General features: G+C 33.2%; 2 protein-coding genes across 3 annotated transcripts in view; one reads left to right on the top strand and one right to left on the bottom strand.

The window, feature by feature from the left end:
- LOC133195821 (actin-related protein 2/3 complex subunit 4) overlaps positions 1–19,374 on the bottom strand; it is a 206,564-nt gene that overhangs the window by 129,189 nt on the left and 58,001 nt on the right. The gene's annotated exons all lie outside the window — the stretch shown is intronic.
- LOC133195809 (ubiquitin carboxyl-terminal hydrolase 15-like) overlaps positions 1–19,374 on the top strand; it is a 427,782-nt gene that overhangs the window by 18,653 nt on the left and 389,755 nt on the right. For both annotated transcript variants that reach the window (XM_061331759.1, XM_061331760.1), the window contains exon 2: positions 15,935–16,062. In XM_061331759.1, coding sequence (XP_061187743.1) covers positions 15,935–16,062 — 128 coding nt within the window. The remainder of the gene's footprint in view (positions 1–15,934; positions 16,063–19,374) is intronic.

Consider the following 19,374-nt stretch of genomic DNA (forward strand, 5'->3'; position numbering starts at 1 on the left):
GATATCCACGGGATAAAAGGGTAAACATGTGGAAGATCACCTATTTTTCGTGGGGTAATTTTTTCGTGGTTTGAAGAAAAAATGAGTTGGTGAAGGGGATTTTCATTGTGAATGAAGAAAAGCTTGGTTGATATATATCTGAATTTTACATTTCGTGGAGGACATATATTTGTGGGTCTCTCTATGCCATAAAACACCCACAAAATTTAATGATTTTACAGTATCTCAAATAATTTAGAAAATGTAGGTTCTTGCACTATTTCAAACATAAGAAGTGGAAAATTTGCAGATTTTCTGTCATAACCATATTGTGACTTACAAGAACTAGTCAATATTAATTGAAATGCAGAATTACCAGTACTAGTAGAGGTTTCCATTTCTATTTATAGCAATAAACATCAACAAAAACATACCCCTCAGCAAATAAGGAACCAGAAGTCTCTGACGAGACTGTAGCTCTACTGGTATTTATTTAACAAAGGAAGAGAAAAGTAGCTAGCACTTGGACTTGACAGTAAATAAAAAAAATATATCCTTATTTAGCTTCTTTTTGTGTCAAGATTGCAGTTGGTCAAAAACTGTAATAGGAGTAGCTTTTGAAAGAATTGACGAAATTTCCTTTTTATTTTTTTTGGTTACCATGACAACACTGTTATCTAAAACTAAAATCTAATGTGCAGGATTATGTGTCTTCTTGGAATCAGATCAAAGCTGTAGAAGAGGCTTCCTGATAGAATTTGACAGGAATTTTTAATTTTAGTCACCATTTCAACGCCATTCATCAAAACAAAAAACTGATAAGCAGAGTGATGTATCTCAGTGTAGTCTACTTGTATATAATTTAATTTTGGTTTTTACTCGTCATTTGATTGGATAAAAAATTAGTTTATACTATATAACCTGTGTTGCCTAGGTTACACTGACTTAAGTCAAAAACGTATCGATCCGCTTGATGTTACATTTTAATTATGTACAATTTGAAGGAGAAATTGTTATTTTTTCACACTTAGTGCCCGCTGAAATATGGCTAAAATAATAATGCCTTGGCATTAAACAGTAATCAATCAATCAATTACACTTGGTGAAGGAATATTAAATAATAAGGATTGAATTTAATAGCTACCCAGTATTAAAAGTAAGTCCCAATAAAGCTAAAAATGACAATCTTACACCAATTAGAAAATTCGTAGAAATTTTTTTTTTTACAGTTCTACCAATCTCCACTATATTTCACACATTATTGAGAATGGGTTCTCCAGTCTTTTTATAGAAATATGTCTAAAATAGACATATTGTGATTTTTTGAAAGATGAAGATGTTCAGTATTTTAGACATTATGGATGGAAAATCTGCAGACTGTCATAAACATCATTTGGCTTACATGTACAATTATAAGTCACAGTTAATTGAAATAATTCAATAAACAAAAATAATTTACAAACATTTACCAATATCTTTAAAAAAAAATAAGTATGGTCCTTCATGCATATATTTCCATTGTATCATTTTTAGTGTTTGGTGGCAAAATTAACAAGAGGTCCAAGAGCCTTGAATCGCTCTTCTGATAAACTGTACAACCTATCACTTCTATTTGAAGCCTCTAAGTATCCTGTATATTTAGATAAAGTCTTGAAATTCCAAATCGTCATCTTGACCTACATTTTAGATGAAACACTCTGAGAACCCAAGATGATTCTAAGCCCATTAGTATCCGAAATATTGAATTATAGTCATATAAATTGAAAAGTAGGTCACGGTGACTTACTTTTCAGTCAATTTACTCCGAGGACCCAAGATGCATCAACTGACAAAGTTTGATGATGCTAACCCAATTAGTACCCGAAATATTTAATTAGAGTGATATAAATTGAAAAGTAGGTCATGGTGCCCTACTTTTCAGCTGACGTTTTTCGAGGACCCAAGATGCATCAACTTACAAAGTTTTATGATCATAGGCCTTAAAATGTCCAAATTATGCCTCTAAAACGCTTTGAAATCGAATGCCTGCAAAGTTCAAAAAGTAGGTCACTGTGACCTACTTTTTAATAAATATGTTTTATGGCCCCAAGATGCATCATCTTACAAGATTTAATGATTCTAAACCTCTCAGTATTCGAATTAATGACCTTAATTGTTTTAAAAAAGATTAGCCATAAAATTCAAAAAGTAGGTCAAGGTGACCTACTTTTTAGTCAACGTACTCCGAGGACCCAAGATACATCAACTGACAAATTTTGATGATCATAGGCCTTAAATTGTTCAAAATATGCCTCTAAATCATTTTGAAAAAGAATGGCTGCAAAATTTAAAAAGTAGGTCACCGTGATTTACTTTTGAGTCAACATGATATGAGGTCCTCAGATGCATCAACTGACAAGATTTGATGATCCTAGTTCTTATAGTAAACAAAATATCAACATTATAATATAATGTAATTTTTGGTCAACTTTGAAGAGACCTTGAGACCATGCCCTTTGCCCCAGGGTGATTTCCCGTGCAAATTTTAATCTACAACATATCCTTATCCTTTTGTGTAAGTTGGTGATAATCTGCCCAGTGGTTTTTGAGAAGAAGATTTTTTAGCATTCAGTACTTTTGTTTCTATTTTCCTAATTATCTCCCCTTTTTTAAGGGTCACAACCCTAGTTTTAGTAAAAATGGGAGTTGTTGGGCCAAGGATACCCTGTAACAAATTTGACAATAATTGGCCAAGGGGTTCTTGAGTTATGGCCCATATTATATAAAGCTTACACACATCGCACAAATGGCCATAGCATTAGCTCTTTGAGCCTTTGGCTCAGAAGAGCTAAAAATGGAAACCTCCACCGATTACTCTACTTTTCAGTTAATGCTGTGTTTTTCTTGTCGAATACATAACCTTTATAACAATAAGTCTGCAGATTTCCCATCCCTCATGTGAGAAATAGTGCAAAATTCTACATTTCGTCTATAATATGATTTTTAAAACATTTGTTACTATAAATAGAAATGGAAACCTCCACTGAATGTACTGGATTTCAGTTAATGCTGTCTCGCTCTTTTCAGTCCCCTTATGTTAACAACAGTAAATAAGAGTTAGTCTGCAAATTGTCCATCCCTAATGTGAGAAACAGTGCAAAATTCTACATTTCTTTAATAATTTGCAGTTTGTCTATTTTTAAACATTTGTTACTATAAATAGAAATGGAAACCTCCGCTTATTATTCTGCATTTCAGTTAATGCTTTCTTGTACTTGTTGTTCCCCTTATGTTATTAACAATTAATAGCAGTTTGTCTGCAAATTGTCCATCCCTAATGTGAGAAAATAGTGCAAAATTCTACATTTTCTTGATAATTTGCAGAATGTCTATTTTTAAACAATTGTTACTATAAATAGAAATGGAAACCTCCGCTTATTATTCTGCATTTCAGTTAATGCTGTTCTGTACTTGTCAGTCACATTATGTCAGTTACAGTTAATGACAGTTAGTATGCAAATTGTTCATCTCTAATGTGAGAACTAGTGCAAAAAATCCACATTTCGTCATTAATTTCCCATGTGTCTAATTTTAGACATTTGTACTATTTATAGAAATGAGAGCCTATCCTCAATAATGTGTGAGTTATTGTATTATCCCTTGTTCTAATTGATGAAATATTGGTGATAGCAGTATGTTTATCACTTATGTTTTAGTGGAGCTTCTAAATGATAGAAAATAGTCATTTTTACACATATTATGAGACATGTCTAGTTTAAGGCATTTGAAGCTATAAATAGAAAACGGAACTCCCTTCAAATAATATGCATAGTAGTTATTGGTGTCCAGTTTCTGTCATTAACATATTGACTTTTACAGTATATTTCTTAAATACCTACCAATGGCATCTTAAACTCTGCCCAAATTTGATTTTTTAGATTTTTCTGAAATATATCTATTTATAGATACATGTTACTAAAAATAGAATTGAGATCCCACTCCAATTTTTTCATGAGGTGACACTCCTAATTCTGAAGTATGAAAACACACATAAGATTTGAAAAATTTCCGTAGACAATTTTTTTTATTTAACCTTAAAGTTCTCAAAAAATACCAAATTTCCCATTTTTCACATTTTCAGAAACAATGTCATTTTGCAGGACCTTTTTCTTAGAGTGGGAATAATTCTGGAATAACCGATTATATGCCCTGTATACCTTAAAAGTTGATGTTTTCTTATGATACAATGATTTGTGTTTGAGTTTACTACATAAAGACAAAAATGCATTTACATTTCCTCAATTTTCATGTTTTTATTTGGTCAAAAAGGGCCAAAAATGGCCAAATTCAATTGACCCGTCTCCATGGCAACCGGGTGCACGTGTGAAACTTCTAACACCATATTTCCTAGTTTTGTGCCAAGATGCACCTATGGTGCAAATTTCATCAAAATCGGAGAGATGTCGTTTCCAAGATTTTTTGGTGCTTACAGAGAATGCATGTTAAAAACATTACATTATAAATGTGAGAGTCAGTGTCTCCAATTTACATCTTGTTCATATTACTGATATATACATCAGCAATGCTAAAAAATAACCAGCAGCAGATACAAGCATACATAAATGTCAGCACATAAAAACTTAAAACTATATCCTTCATTTCAGCATAATCATGGTAAAAACATTGTATATTTTATACCTACAGAGATCTGGCTCAGATTCATGTATATAAAGTTGTGTATATCAACTTTAGAAGTTGCCTTAATTTTTGTCAATCAAGTTACGAAACATTTTTAGCAAGATTTATAGCAAGATAATTATCCCAATTGGCAGTTCACACCTTCACATGCGATGGTTTATTGTGTACACTACACAATTATCGGAAGGTCAAGTGTCAAACTGTGTGTTCCTGTTTTGCACACATTTGATAATTAGGTATAGAACAATAGGTGTGAAATATGTTTTGATGGCAATTATATTCTGCTTTCTGGTTAGGAATTACTTGAATTTACCTGTATTTTACCTATGTATTCTAAAAAGTAAGAATGAATAAATAATAAATGTTTATGAATATTTATTGAGAAAGGGAATATTTATTAAATAAATGTTTATGAATATTTATTGAAAAAGAGAATATTTATTAAATGTATATGAATATTAATTGGGGAAAAGGGGAATTTATTGAATATTTCATTAAATATTGATAATTTTTAGAAAAATAACTGGATTACTTCAAAATTAAAAAAAATTAAAGCTAACAATTCATAAATTCAAAGAAAAAATATTTCAAATATTATTTACGATCATTTTGTTTTACATAGATTTTCTATTAAATCAATATCAAATGCAATAACTTTGTTATCTATCAGTATTGATGGCATTAAATTATGGATCTGATTACTATTTAATTGTTTAGTTTACAATTCTTTTTGTTATTAAAGTAAAGAAATAAATCAAAATATGAAATGCATTTTTTTTTTAAATTTCTTATTTTATTTTCCTATTCTTCCCCTATAGGTTCACCTTTCACCAACAATGATACAGACTATACCAATTAAGTAATTATCTTACCTGGACAAATTCTTGTTTTGAACACATTTTTTCTCTACCTGAAATTCAAATGTGTGCAAAACGGGAACAAACCTGTCAAACACAGGTGACATTTTCCAGTGTCTCGTGAGAGATAATGAGAGGAAAATGGTGGCATTTAGCAAGAAATTCAAAATACTGTACAAATTTTCATATTCTGTTAATTTTGGTGTCCCGCCGGTACACGATGAATGGGCTCAAAAAAACAGTACATTTTGCGTACCGCTGGTACATATCACATGTATGCAGGGGTGTGCAATTAGCATCGTCCGACGCCCGGGGCTACCATTTTCGGGGTCGGGCTAGTGGTTTTCTGCACGGAGGTAGCCCCTTGGGGTAGTAAAAATAAAAACTACACATGTTATACATGAAAAGCACAACCTGTAATATCACTCTTTTGCAATTAAATTCCCAACCAGTGAAAATTTTCCAGGCTGCATGCTCCTATTGTACATACAGTCCCTGAAACGTTCTACTTTCCCATTTTTCCGTTCGCTCACCGTTCGTTCACCGTTCGTTCACCGTGCGTTCACCGTTCGTTCACCGTTCACTCTCCGTTCACAGTTTTGCGTTCACCGTTCACCGTGCGCTCGTGTTCACCGTTCACAAAGCGTTCAGCGTTCGCTCTTCGTTCCGTTCACTTTGCGTTCACCTTGCGTTCAGCGTTCACCTATCGTTCAGTTTTCATTGTCATTCGGAACTCCGAAGTGAAAGGACATATCTTTTTGTAGTTAAGGAGTTACAGGTTTTTTGATTTCATAACTAACATGTCGTGTTTGAAGAATAATTATTTCATGAGGAAAAATATCTACGATATATATTTTTATTATTCTAACTTAGCTGTTAGGTTATTTATTAAATTACTATGGAAAATTAATGTTGTTACAAGCACATTCTGTACCTATGTAGAACGATGCTGAGATATTAAATCTAACTAAGGGCAATGTGCAAATACTTCAAGCACTGCAACATTTTGTTGTTTTGTTAAAGACGACAAATCGTTAATGGAGATATAATTATCCAAGTCAAATAATTACGCAGCAAAATTACGAAAGTATTTATTTCTAATACGTTTTTTTTCAATTACTACAGAAAATATGATAGAACTAGTTCTGAGAGTTATATATAGTAGTGTGGATATCCTGTTAATTTATTATCTTTGGAACGAATTAAATTGATAGTGTGGTTAAAGGAAATATTTATTTAAAATGTAATGAACTACAGAATTTTCTCTACTATAATGTATAAAGTCTATAGTTATAGAGAAAAAATTTCTTTCTTCACCGTAACTTTATATGTTTTATAATACCCCCCCTCCCCCCTAAATCGGTTACTTAGTCAGTACCGTATTTCCAGAGTATTTTAATTAACATTTTTTTAAAAAAAGTTACGGTCTTTTTTAGAACAAAAATTTCAGTCTCAAAACAAACATGTAGCTAAAAAAGTCAAAAAAATAATAGTAGTTCAAAATGTACACGTGTCTGCGGTAGTATCTGAAATTGGCAGAGAGTATGTTTCAAATTCAAGTATTAATGCCTAATGTATTTTATTACTTTATTATTCAAATATTGGAATCAAATCTAGAAATGATAAAAATAAATGTTATATCTTGTTGGAAATATTCGCACTTCGTCTTCGATGTGACGAAACTTTCACATGTACACCTGCACAGTGTCGAATGATTTTGATTGATAGGACAAGCACGTGGACTTCGTGTGAACTTGAAGCAGGAAAATAAAAACGAGTATGACTGTCAAACAAATGGATATGATTTGTTGATTATAAAAAAAGTTACTTTCACTGTCTGATATATTTAGAAAAAAATTCAGAGTTTTTGTTTGATATAGGTACAAACATTTAGTGAAGCCTGAAAGGAGGGGGGGGGGGGCTAAAACTCAATATTACTCTTTCTCTCTCTCTCTCATTTGTCTGTTTAATAAAAATTATAACAGCATATTACTACTAAATATCAAGTTCTGAAAATTGAATTTATAACAAATAATATGAATATGCATCTTTGTATCATCTTGTCCGAGTATAATCAAGACCATCTAGAGATACATGTAGAAGTCTGCTCAATAAATCATCATGAAAAATAGAAATGACACATAATTTATTATTGTATTAAATATTTAAAATACGAGCGAATAAATGCAAAACGTCCACTGACCTTCGTAATTAATTTTTTTTTATTACTTTACACGAAATCGCCTTGACACGTAGATATATATATGAATGGATGTTACAATCCCTTTAATTCATTCTATAAGTCATAAGTTTTCTCTGATTTGCTATCAAATAAGAATAAACATTTTTATTTTCCAACTAAACAAAATATTTTTTATACTTCAGGGTTCGGCAACAATTGCAATGTTTTAATGCGATAAAATTCGTGTGATTAAAAACTAAATGTGCATGCATCGTCTTTCTTAGGACAATTTTGGAGAATTTATTCTATTGACTTATTTATTCATTCAGTTATTGGTTTACTTATTTATTATTTATTTATTCATTTTTTTGGCACCAGACATTATAATACAATTAAATAGTTTCAATTCAAGGAAAAGATCAGAGGCTTTCCGAATATATCGTTCATCTTGCGTTCACCGTTCGTTCACCGTTCACTTTGCATTCGCGTTTGCGCTCCGTTCGCGTTCTGCGTTCGCTCACCGTTCAGCGTTCACACATCGTTCACCAAGTTGCGTTCAGCGTTCACACATTGTTCACTCACCGTTCGCTCTGCGTTCGTTCAGCGTTCGTTCACCGTTCGTTCAGCGTTCGCTCACCGTTCAAGTGGGAAAGTAGAACGTTTCAGGGACTGTAAATCTCCATAATCTCATCCATTTTGCAGTATTACCTGACTAACTTCAAGAAACGATCGTTTTTTTTCCTAATCCGAATTTCCTGTTCCTTTGTTTATGGTAAATACATGCAGATATCTCATTAAATTATTTACAATCACTCAATCAACTGAAAGATAAGTGTTGTGCAATTAAAACAAAATATATTTCCAGTGTATTTAATGATTTAAGATGAAAACAAAATGAATTTTGCTTTGTTTTAGATGAGCTAGTGCAATGATCAGAAAAAGGGAAGATTTAAATTCTTTTTCATTTTCTATCATAATCATTAATTTATATATGATTAAATTTTACTAGCGAGAATTAAACTTTAATTTTAAAAAGAATTACCTTTAGTTAGTACCCTGACTTTTTCAGCAATTAACTTTTTTTTCAATATTAGTTTTTAGCTCACCTCAACGAAGTTGGGGGAGCTTATGTAATACCCTCGGCATCGGCGTCGGCGTCCCAGGTTAAGGTTTTTGGAGCAGTTTTCTTTTCAAGTACTTCTATGGCCTATATTAGTCAGAGATGCATGGAGGATGCTTCTAGTGTGTTTCATTGTACCAGTCAAGGTTTCAGATGCTGCAATTTCAGCTAAAGAATGACCATGTTAATGTTTTTGGAGCAGGTTCAAGTTTTTGGAGCAGGCTAAAGTTTTTGGAGCAGGTCTCATTTCCAAGTAACTATAAGCCCTATATTGACCAAACTTGCATGGATGATACATCTAAGGATGCACACTACTGAACTTGCTTCGGATGCTGGATCTGACCTATATTTTCTGGATGAGTGACCAGGTTAAGGTTTTTGGAGCAGATCTCATTTCCAAGTAACTAAAAGCCCTATATTGACCAAACTTGCATGGATGATACATTTAAGAATGCACACTACTGGACTTGCTTCAGATGCTGAATCTGACCTATATTTTCCGGATGAGTGACCAGGTTAAAGTTTTTGGAGCAGATGTCATTTCCAAGTATCTATAAACCCTATATTGACCAAACTTGCATGGATGATACATCTAAGGATTCACACTACTGGACTTGCTTCGGATGCTGGATCTGACCTACATTTTCCGGATGAGTAACCAGATTAAAGTTTTTGGAGCAGATCTCATTTCCAAGTAACTATAAGGCCTATCTGAACCAAACTTGCATGGATGATGCATCAAGGGACGAACAATCTCAAAACTTGCTTCGGATGCTGGATTTGACTTACATTTTCTGAATGAGTGACTAGTTTTAAGTTTTCAGATAAGTCTATTCCCAAGTAACTACAAGCCCTATCAGACCAAAATTGCATAAATGTTGCATCTAGGGATGCTTACTCCTAGATTATTAGTTTAGTGTGGGACTTTGCCTTACTTAAAGACAACATTCGTTGAGGTGAGCTCTGTAATCTCTGATTACCTATGTTTAATTTTTGCTTCTATATTTGGGCTCTTAACTTTTTACTTGGGGCTGGTAACTTTATTGCTGCCACTAGCCCGTGGGGTAGTACTTGAATTTCTTCAACTAAGTGCATAGTTATGATGATGAGGGTACCTCTACCAAATTTATGAATTCATGACCCCGGGACATGAGTTTTAATGTTAGGGTAGGGATGTGTTGAATCTGTAGTAAAAATGCATTATTTCTTTGAAAATCTTCTCTGCTCCTTGGCATATTGAAGGCAAACAGAAAGTTTTAATAAGCAAGGATATTTTTACCAGATTTTTGAACATCAGGACCATATGATCAAGTGTTCTGGTCCTAGTCAGGGCTCTATTAATTTGTATTCAACTGAGAGGAATTATTCCCCTTTGCCATTTACTTTTGATAATTAATCACTGTAAATATGAAAGTACTAAAAGTACGATATCAAACTGCCGAAACACATTGCAGTCATAACAAAACAGTCAATAACTAATTTCACATTCAAAACGATATCAATATTAAAAAGAAATACGAAATTTTGCAGCACTGTCTCAGGTCCTCTAAATTCAGAATTGCGTGGCTGATAAGTGTGGCCAAATTGCACTAATCTTCTGTGCCATCTTTCTGTAGAAAATGAAAGTAGTCCCCTTGTTAAAATAATCTGTGTCGGGACAACCGGGTCCGTAGGACATTTATCATTTTAACGATAGAACATTCTATCTAGTAGTCCCCTACCGACTTCTTTGGGGCCATTTTTGTGTTTTTGTTAGTTTTTTTTTGTTTACAATAACATGATTGGCCATCATTTCTTCTGATTAACCAGTCAGAATACACCTAACAAAAGCAGATGTTAGTCTGGAAAAATCAAACCTGAATCAAATCAAAATCTGGAAAAAACGTACCGAATCGAACCAAAAGATTTTGATTCGTGGTTACCGTATTTGGCTGAATATAATACGCATTGGTGTAAAATATGCACCACCTTTTTGGGCTTGAAAATTTTGGGAAAAAAGCAGTTCCGTTGTATTATATGCTGTCAAAAAATTTACCCAGCAGTAATGTTTTTACCTCATGGTAATTTTAACTTAAAATCCTTGTGGAAATAATGTATTGAAAATTTTCATACGCGGACTTTGTTTTTTTATAGCTTACGGTACTCCTGATTTTAAGCATGGCACTATTATTCATAGAAATGATTGAATTTTGCATTATAAATAATTTTTTAAGCTAACAGCAATGTTGTCTTTAAAAATCCCGGTATAATTTTATTAATTTTAACAAAGCACAAAATGTTGTCCAATTAGATATCAAGCTAAATATATAAATCTTGCGCTTAAACGTCGCTGTTTAAATCTTCGCGTGTGGTAATGATTAATCATTTTATTCAAGAAAGCACGACATATTATTGCATTTTATATTATTTTTAGCAAACTGCAATTGTGACATTACATATTGTCTTTATCCTTGCAGAAATAATTTTATTTCAGCAAAGCACGAGATACTGTTGAATTTTAGTTTGAACAGATCGACACAGTATAAATCATATCTTTATACATCAAGGTTATCTTCATAGATATCTTTTTTTTCTACATAGCACGAGTAATTATAATACTTAAGTTTTAATACTAAGTCTTTATACATCAAGGTTATCTTCATAGATATCTTTTTTTCTACAGAGTAGGAGTAATTATAACACTTAAGTTTTAAAAGACTTCATATTTCCTTTTCAAACTCTTAATTAATTTGACAAGAGGTCGATAAATATAAGATAATTAAAGTAAAATGTAACATTTAACAAGCATTTAACTGTTTAATGTGACGACCGAGTCGTAATTAACACAAGTCCATACGAAAGATAATGTATGAAGGCTAAAAATCGACCCTGGTATTTTAACAAAGAAAACGATCAAAGCCATTAATAAGGGCAGTAAATAATCAGTGCTCTAACTGTAAAAACAATGCTTAGGAGTTGGTACACAATTTATTTGCCTGGAGGGGTGTTGAGATCAAGTGACAAGCGCACGTGTTCACTGCATTGGCTTCGAATGGGACATATAGTATACAGTGGTATAGTGCCACTGTGGGGTGTTTATGTTGAAATGATTTTTCACCGCGTTATTTAAAACCCCAAATAAATGTTGATTTATTGTATTTCATTATAAAATTGCTCAATTATTTTTTTCCAATCGAGTGTCTGATTAGGTACATGTGTACTATGATTACGCAAGCATGTGGCTAAGGAATGCTTGAATATCTATAAATAACATCGTCAATAGCGGCCTACATGGAGACAATAAATATGCAGCTCAAATTAATTGTTTTTAATATCATTTAACAACAGATAAATATTACCAACAGATTATAAATATAACATCTTGAACAAGCCTAGGTTCCAACAATAATTTTCCGAAGTTTTGAATACAGTGATAAACAACAAGAAATTGCCCATGTCTCTAGGTAATACTACGATATGTCCGTGTTTTACCTGAAAGAAAAAAACTATCAAAATCCTATTGTGGTTTAAAATACGCACCCCTTTCTCACAAAAACATTTTCTAGGAAAAAAGTGCGTATTATATTCAGCCAAATACGATATTTTGGTTAATCGTGGCAGCCCTACGGTTAATGCATCTAAGGACCTTATATCATCTTGACTCAGAAGTAGGTCACGTTGACCTACTTTTTAAATTTTGCTGCCATTCCTTTTCAAAATGATTTAGAGGCATATTTTGAAGAGTTTAAGGCCTATCATCATCAAACTTTGTCAGTTGATGTATCTTGGGTCCTTTGAGTACGTTGATTTAAAAGTAGGTCACCTTGACCTACTTTTTGAATTTTATGGCCAATCTTTTTCAAAACAATTAAGGTCATTAATTCAATACTGAGAGGTTTAGAATCATTAAATCTTGTAAGATGATGCATCTTGGGGCCATAAAACATATTTATTAAAAAGTAGGTCACAGTGATCTACTTTTTGAACTTTGCAGGCATTTGATTTCAGAGCGTTTTAGAGCCATAATTTGGACATTTTAAGGCCTATGATCATAAAGCTTTATAAGTTGATGCATCTTTGGTCCTCACAAAACATCAACTGAAAAGTAGGTCATAGTGACCTACTTTTTGAATTTTTATGACTATAATTAAATATTTCAGGTACTAATTGGCTTAGAATCGTTAAACTTTGTCAGTTGATGCATCTTGGGTCTTCGGAGTAGGTCAACTGAAAAGTAGGTCACCATGACCTACTTTTGACCTACTTTTGAAAATTTATGGCATCTTTGGTCTGCAGAGTTAGTCGACTGAAAAGGAGGTCACTGTGACCTACTTTTGAAATTTTATGATCACAATTTTAAATTTTTTTTAGGTATTAATTGGCTTAGAATCATCAAACTTGCCTTTACAGGACTGTAAATTTTGACCTATACTCAGCAATCAGGGCCATTGAGCAGTGAGGGATCTTTTTCGTGCCAGCACCTATTGCCATACAGGACCTCGGTCTCATCCGAAAGACCGGTCTTTAATTAAGGGATTAAAACCCCTGATAAGGATCAACTCCTTACGCCATGACTCTAGAGCAAAAAGCACTAACCACTGCACCACACGGGCAACAAATCTAATTTTAACAATTAAAACAAGTAATGGCTTTTCAAAAAGCTTGCCTGACTAAACCAATCAATATCTATGGAACGTATAAGCAAGAGAAGTGCTGAACGTTTCCATCATCAAGAAGCGACTTAGTTGCGATACTTCATTACACAAGATGTACAATTGACTTTCTCAAATGTCATAACCAAATATCACAGATTAACAAATATTTAAGACATGCCACTGTTTGGTCATTTATTAGTTAGCAGGTCCATTCCCAAGTAACTATTAGCCCTTTCTGGATCAAACTTACTCATATGATGCATCTAGGGATGGACACTACCACACTTGCTTCGGATGCTGCATCTGACCTTAATTTTCCAGATGAGTGACCAGGTTAAAGTTTTTGGTGCAGATCCATTCCCAAGTAACTATTAGCCCTTTCTGGATCAAACTTCGTATATGATGCATCTAGGGATGGACACTACCACACTTGCTTCGGATGCTGGATCTGAGCTACATTTTCCAAATGAATGACTAGGTTAAAGTTTTTGGAGCAGGTCCATTTCCAAGTAACTATTGGCCCTTTCTGGATCAAACTTACATATGTGATGCATCTAGGGATGGACACTACCACACTCGCTTCAGATGCTGGATCTGAACTAGATTTTTTACATGTGAGACCAGGTTAAGATTTTGGTGCAGTCTTATTCCCAAGTAACTTTAAGCCTTACCTGGACCAAACTTTTGTGAATGATGCATCTAGGGATGTACACTAACCAACCTGCTTCGAATGCTGGATCTGACTAAGATTTTCCACATGAGTGAATTTTAGCCATAGGGATGGACACTTCCAGACTTGCTTTGGATTCTGAATCTGAGCTACAATTTCCAGATGAGTGACCAGGGTAATTTCTTTGGAGTAGCTACATGTATATAATGTATGGCCTGTTATGATTAAACTTGCTTTGATGGTGCATCTAAGGATGAAAACTTCCAGACTTGCTTTGGATGTTGGAACTGACCAAAATTTTCTTGATTAGTAAATGGGTTAAAAGTTTTTTGAGGAGGTCTATTTCCCATTTCCAAGTAACTATAAGTCCTACATAAACCAAACTTTCATGGATATTGATCTTGGGATATACACTAACTAGAAAAAAATATGTGAAATTTGCCTTACTCATAGATGACATTCATCGAGGTGAGCTTTGTTATCTTTTCTTACCTATGTTTTGGCAGAGGCAAACTGAAGTTATTTTTGTCGTCCCTAAGTAGAACACAATGACAATGAAGGAGACATCCTTTCAGGTGTAGAACATGAAGCAAAATACATTGAACTCTGTACAAAGCTGGGGCTTATATAGCGGCTTGAGAAATCTAATATTGCAGACAAAGATAATTCTCCTCATTTTATGAGTCATGTTCAGCTTTAAAAACTCCAAGGAAATTTTAGAAAATCTGAAATCACAAAATTTAAACAAATCATTATCATCACAGGGATAGACCACCTATTGTGGCCCCATCAATTCCCTTGGGGTCATGATTTGATGAAATTTGATCAGTCATACTGATATTGAAGCATCCTCAGATAGTGTAGATTCAATTTTGTTCATTTATGGTGTTTAACATGGGAATATACTGGTATACTGTATACAGGGTTATTTTCACCCTGTGTTATTTTCACCTAATAACACTTGCAAACATTTTTACCCATTCTAAATTCGCCCGGTCACAGTTCTGTTTAAGAAACTATACTGTCTTCTTTGACCCCCCCCCCCCCCCCTCTGTCTTTAATTCACCTATGTGTGTGTAGGGCAAAAAAGGCAAAAACAGAATGGAGGTAGAAATTTCTCTGTATACAGGACTGTAGAAATTTTTTTTTAAAAATCTTTTTTCTCATAAACAGCAAAGGCATGATTAGTCAAACTGATATGGAAGCATTCTCAGGTAGTGTAAATTTAATTTTATTTAAATCATGATCCCTTGGTTTGGGTTGAGCCACAATGGGCTCTCGGAGATTTACAAAGGGATGTTAGGAGAAAAATGTTTAGAAATCATCTGCAGGATGGCAATGCCATGATTAGTCATATTTATATGGAAGCATCTTCAGATAGTGTAGTTTCAGATGTGTTCAATTCATGACTCCAGCGGGTAGGGTGGGGCCACAGAAGGGAATCAAAGTTTTAATTAGAAATATAAAGGAAAAAAACTTCAAAAATCTTCTCAAGAACAGCCAAGTCATGATTAGTCAAATGTTAAAAAAAACTTACCTATCTTCCCACCTTGAAAAATGTGGGTCCAAGTACATCAAACCAAAAAAAATTCAAGGTGGCCTTACCAGTCATGTTTTTAAGGAAGTGCAATCAACAAAAAGGGATAATAAATTATTTTAAAGAGAATGACTTTAAAGGTATTTATAACTCCCTGTTTTCTTTGCTCCAGTTCATTCAGAAAATAGGAAGGTCAAGTTAGATGATAATCACTATAGTGATTATATGGAATTTTTGTTATATGAAAATTAAACAAATATTCAAATGATTTCTCCTAGGTATCTTATAGATGCAAAATGGTTTAAACAGTGGAAAAAGTATGTAGGCTTTGATCAGTGGGACATGAGTAATGTTGGAGAGCAGGATGCCTATCCAGGGCCAGTTGACAATTCACCTCTAATAAGAGGTAAGTAAAACAAATAAATTCATCATGTTGGTTCCTCTTTTTTGATAGACTTCAATGCTCCTTATAGCTTTTTAGCTCACCTGAGCTGATGGCTCAAGTGAGCTTTTCTGATCAAAATTTGTCCGTTGTCTGTCGTTGTCGGCATCGTTGTAAACTTTTCACATTTTCATCTTCTTCTCCAGAACTACTCGGACAATTTCAACCAAACTTGGCACAGAGTATCCTTGGGTGAAGGGGATTCAAGTTTGTTCAAATGAAGGGCCACACCCTCTTTCAAAAGGAGATAATAACAAAATAGCGAAAAATTAATGGCATCATTGAAAAATCTTCTTCTCAAGAACCAATGGGCCAGGAAAGATGAAACTCATGTGGAATCATTGTCAGATAGTGTAGATTCAAATTTGTTCAAATCAGGACCCCCTAGGGTAGGGTGGGGCCACAGTAGACGATCAAAGTTTTACATAGGAATATATAAAGGAAAAAATCTTCTTCTCAAGAACAGCAAACTATGATTGGTCATATTTATATGAAAGCATCCTCAGGTGGTGTAGAATCAAGTTTATTCAAATCATGACCCCCAGGGGTAGGGTGGGGCCACAATGGACGATCAAAGTTTAACAGAGGAGTACAGTACAGGCAACGCAGATCCCATATTAGACCGTGTCCCCTCGGTGGTGTGTTAATCCTTTCTGCATAACACCGTCGCTGGTTTTGATTGCGGTGCTACCTGTGACCGTGTTTACACCGTGGCGGGGCCAGCTACCATTTTTCTCCAGCTTAGAGTTGTTACCTGTAAAGTGTTTTCGATTTTTAATTGCGACGGAAAAAGGGGGGGGGGAGGGTAATTTATTAAAGATCATGGCCTACATTATATCGTGCATACAATTAAATGATTTTTAGATTTAATTTTAAGTATTATCAAATTGTATAATAATTATTTATTTCCTATGCTTTTTATCCATAGTCACTCAAAATTAGTTATTTCTCAAGAAAAAAGAAAACATATATAGGTAATATGTGTGGTAAAATTGGATGGAATATCGTCAGCTCATTTACCCTATATATTTATTTAAAATCAATAATTCCAACAAAAAATATCTTGAAATTGCTAAATAATCCACCTTATAACAGTAGCATTAGATTAAATTTTTAAATGCCATCGTTTCTTAATGCAATAAATGCAGTGTCCACGATTCGCCCATGCAGTTGTATTCTCAGTTACATGTAGCTAATGCATTTATTTTTCTGCGAGATTAGATCACAGTCTTTGGTTTTTTAAAAAAAATATCCCTTTGTATATATAAATATTAGAATGAAAAACGACGATAGAGATAGAAACAGTATTATAATTAGGGATGTCAACGAATATTTGAACATTCGAATATTCATTCGATGAGTTGATATTCGAATATAAATTTAAGATTCGAATATTCTGTGTTTTACAGATTTCATAAAAAGAAGTACTGTGATTAATAAATTTTGATTAAATGAAAACCTTCTTGGAATGTCTAAAAGACGTTAAGAGTATACTTATCAAAATATTTTCAATTGATCATTGAATAAGTGTCTGATAGAATTCGTCAGTAATTACATGTAATATCGTAAAGGGCTTAATTTCAGAATAAATGTGTAAATTACTTGATTATCTCGGATTGTACATAATTCTGAATTTTATATTCATTATCGGTAAATTAATTAATTGCCTAGGAAAATTGTCCATTGAAATGTTTTTGTTTATATTTTAAAAATATTCTTTCAAAGATTATAATCATATCTCTTATTAGGCTGATAATTGTAATTAATTACACGTATTGAAATCGAAACAGTATATATACGACTATCCTGCCTTTGGTAAGAAAACTAGTTCCTCAGTTGAAGCTACTATAAATTTATTAAATTATTAAATTTGTTAAAATCATATTTTTCTACATTTAAATCAATTATTTATTTCAAATATTGACAGATATCAAATGGAATTCCTTATTGTACACCTACACACAATTTTACTTCCAGTTTAAAGAATACCTACGCTAAACCTTTCATGAAAGTAGGATGATGCATATTTAAAATACACCAGATTTATTTATTTTATCGAATATTCGAATATATTCGAATAATTTCATCGAATATTCGAATATGAATTACTGACAAAATTGACATCCCTAATTATAATTAAACACGTGTACATCTAGGAATATGAGGCACCATTCACTGTTAATATTATGCACTAAACATGTAAGACTGTAGAAGTAATATCAACATGATCTCTTTTTTTCCATTATTGTTATAAAATCATTACATCCTATATATTCAGGATAATTTCGTAGCTAGTTTTTCCATTTTCTTTCTTTTTGAAATTAAATATGATCATGCTCATCAGTATTTTTATTTACGTGCATCGTAAAATCGGAAAGACCTCTCTTTTATCAGCTGATTTGGGGCCTTAAAGTAATTTGAACATACAACACATACAAACACAAAAAAATTCCTATATTCAGAGACAAAATGTGTTAGAGCGATAGACTGCGAGTTTTCAGATTGCGTTGTCTTACATCATGAAGCAATATACAGTTATGGAATGGGTATGAGGGAAATAGCAAATTTATGGTTCCCTGAGGGAGGAAACTGTTTCCCGAGGCGGCTTCGCCGCCGAGAGAAATAGTTTCCTGCCGAGGGGAACCATAAATTTGATATTTCCCGAGTACCCATTCCATAACTGTTTTATTGTACCGAAACAAACAAAGGAGATTTATTAACTAGAGACTTAAACATTTTTAAAACAATATGGAGGCATTATTTATATAAATAATCAAAAATGCATCTAATTCCAATTTTGTTAAATATATAATGTATCAAAACGGAAAAAATAAAATTATTTAAAAAAAATAATAATTTCACTGACATTTCGAAGGATTATCGTTGTCCTCTTTTTGCTTTGAAATTCCAGTATGATTTTGACATCGCATGTCGAAAAGTTTTGACGTCATAGTTACATTGCTAATAACATTACGTCACAGACACGAGATTCCTTGAACGCTCCGCCCACTGTTCATTTTAATTGGTTTAAATTAATAATAAATATTCATGAGGGAGTAGTCCCAGGGAGTAGCTCTGATTTTTCAGGGAGTAGTCCTCAGATGGGGAAAATAGTATCTTCTCGGGAAAATAGACAGTTTTAAGGTATTAATTTTATATAGAGTAAAAACAGTAGAGGTAAAATAATATTGGCTATCTAATAAATAAATGTCTTGGAAGCAGTTAGTTAAGTAAAATAGTGTCTGTGGCTGTTACTGTTTCCGTGTTTTTCAGAAA

Source organism: Saccostrea echinata, unplaced genomic scaffold, assembly GCF_033153115.1.
Source record: "Saccostrea echinata isolate AGI-Se365-2 ecotype Australia unplaced genomic scaffold, CSIRO_AGI_Sech_v1 ptg000029l, whole genome shotgun sequence".
In the NCBI taxonomy this organism is placed as follows: domain Eukaryota; kingdom Metazoa; phylum Mollusca; class Bivalvia; order Ostreida; family Ostreidae; genus Saccostrea; species Saccostrea echinata.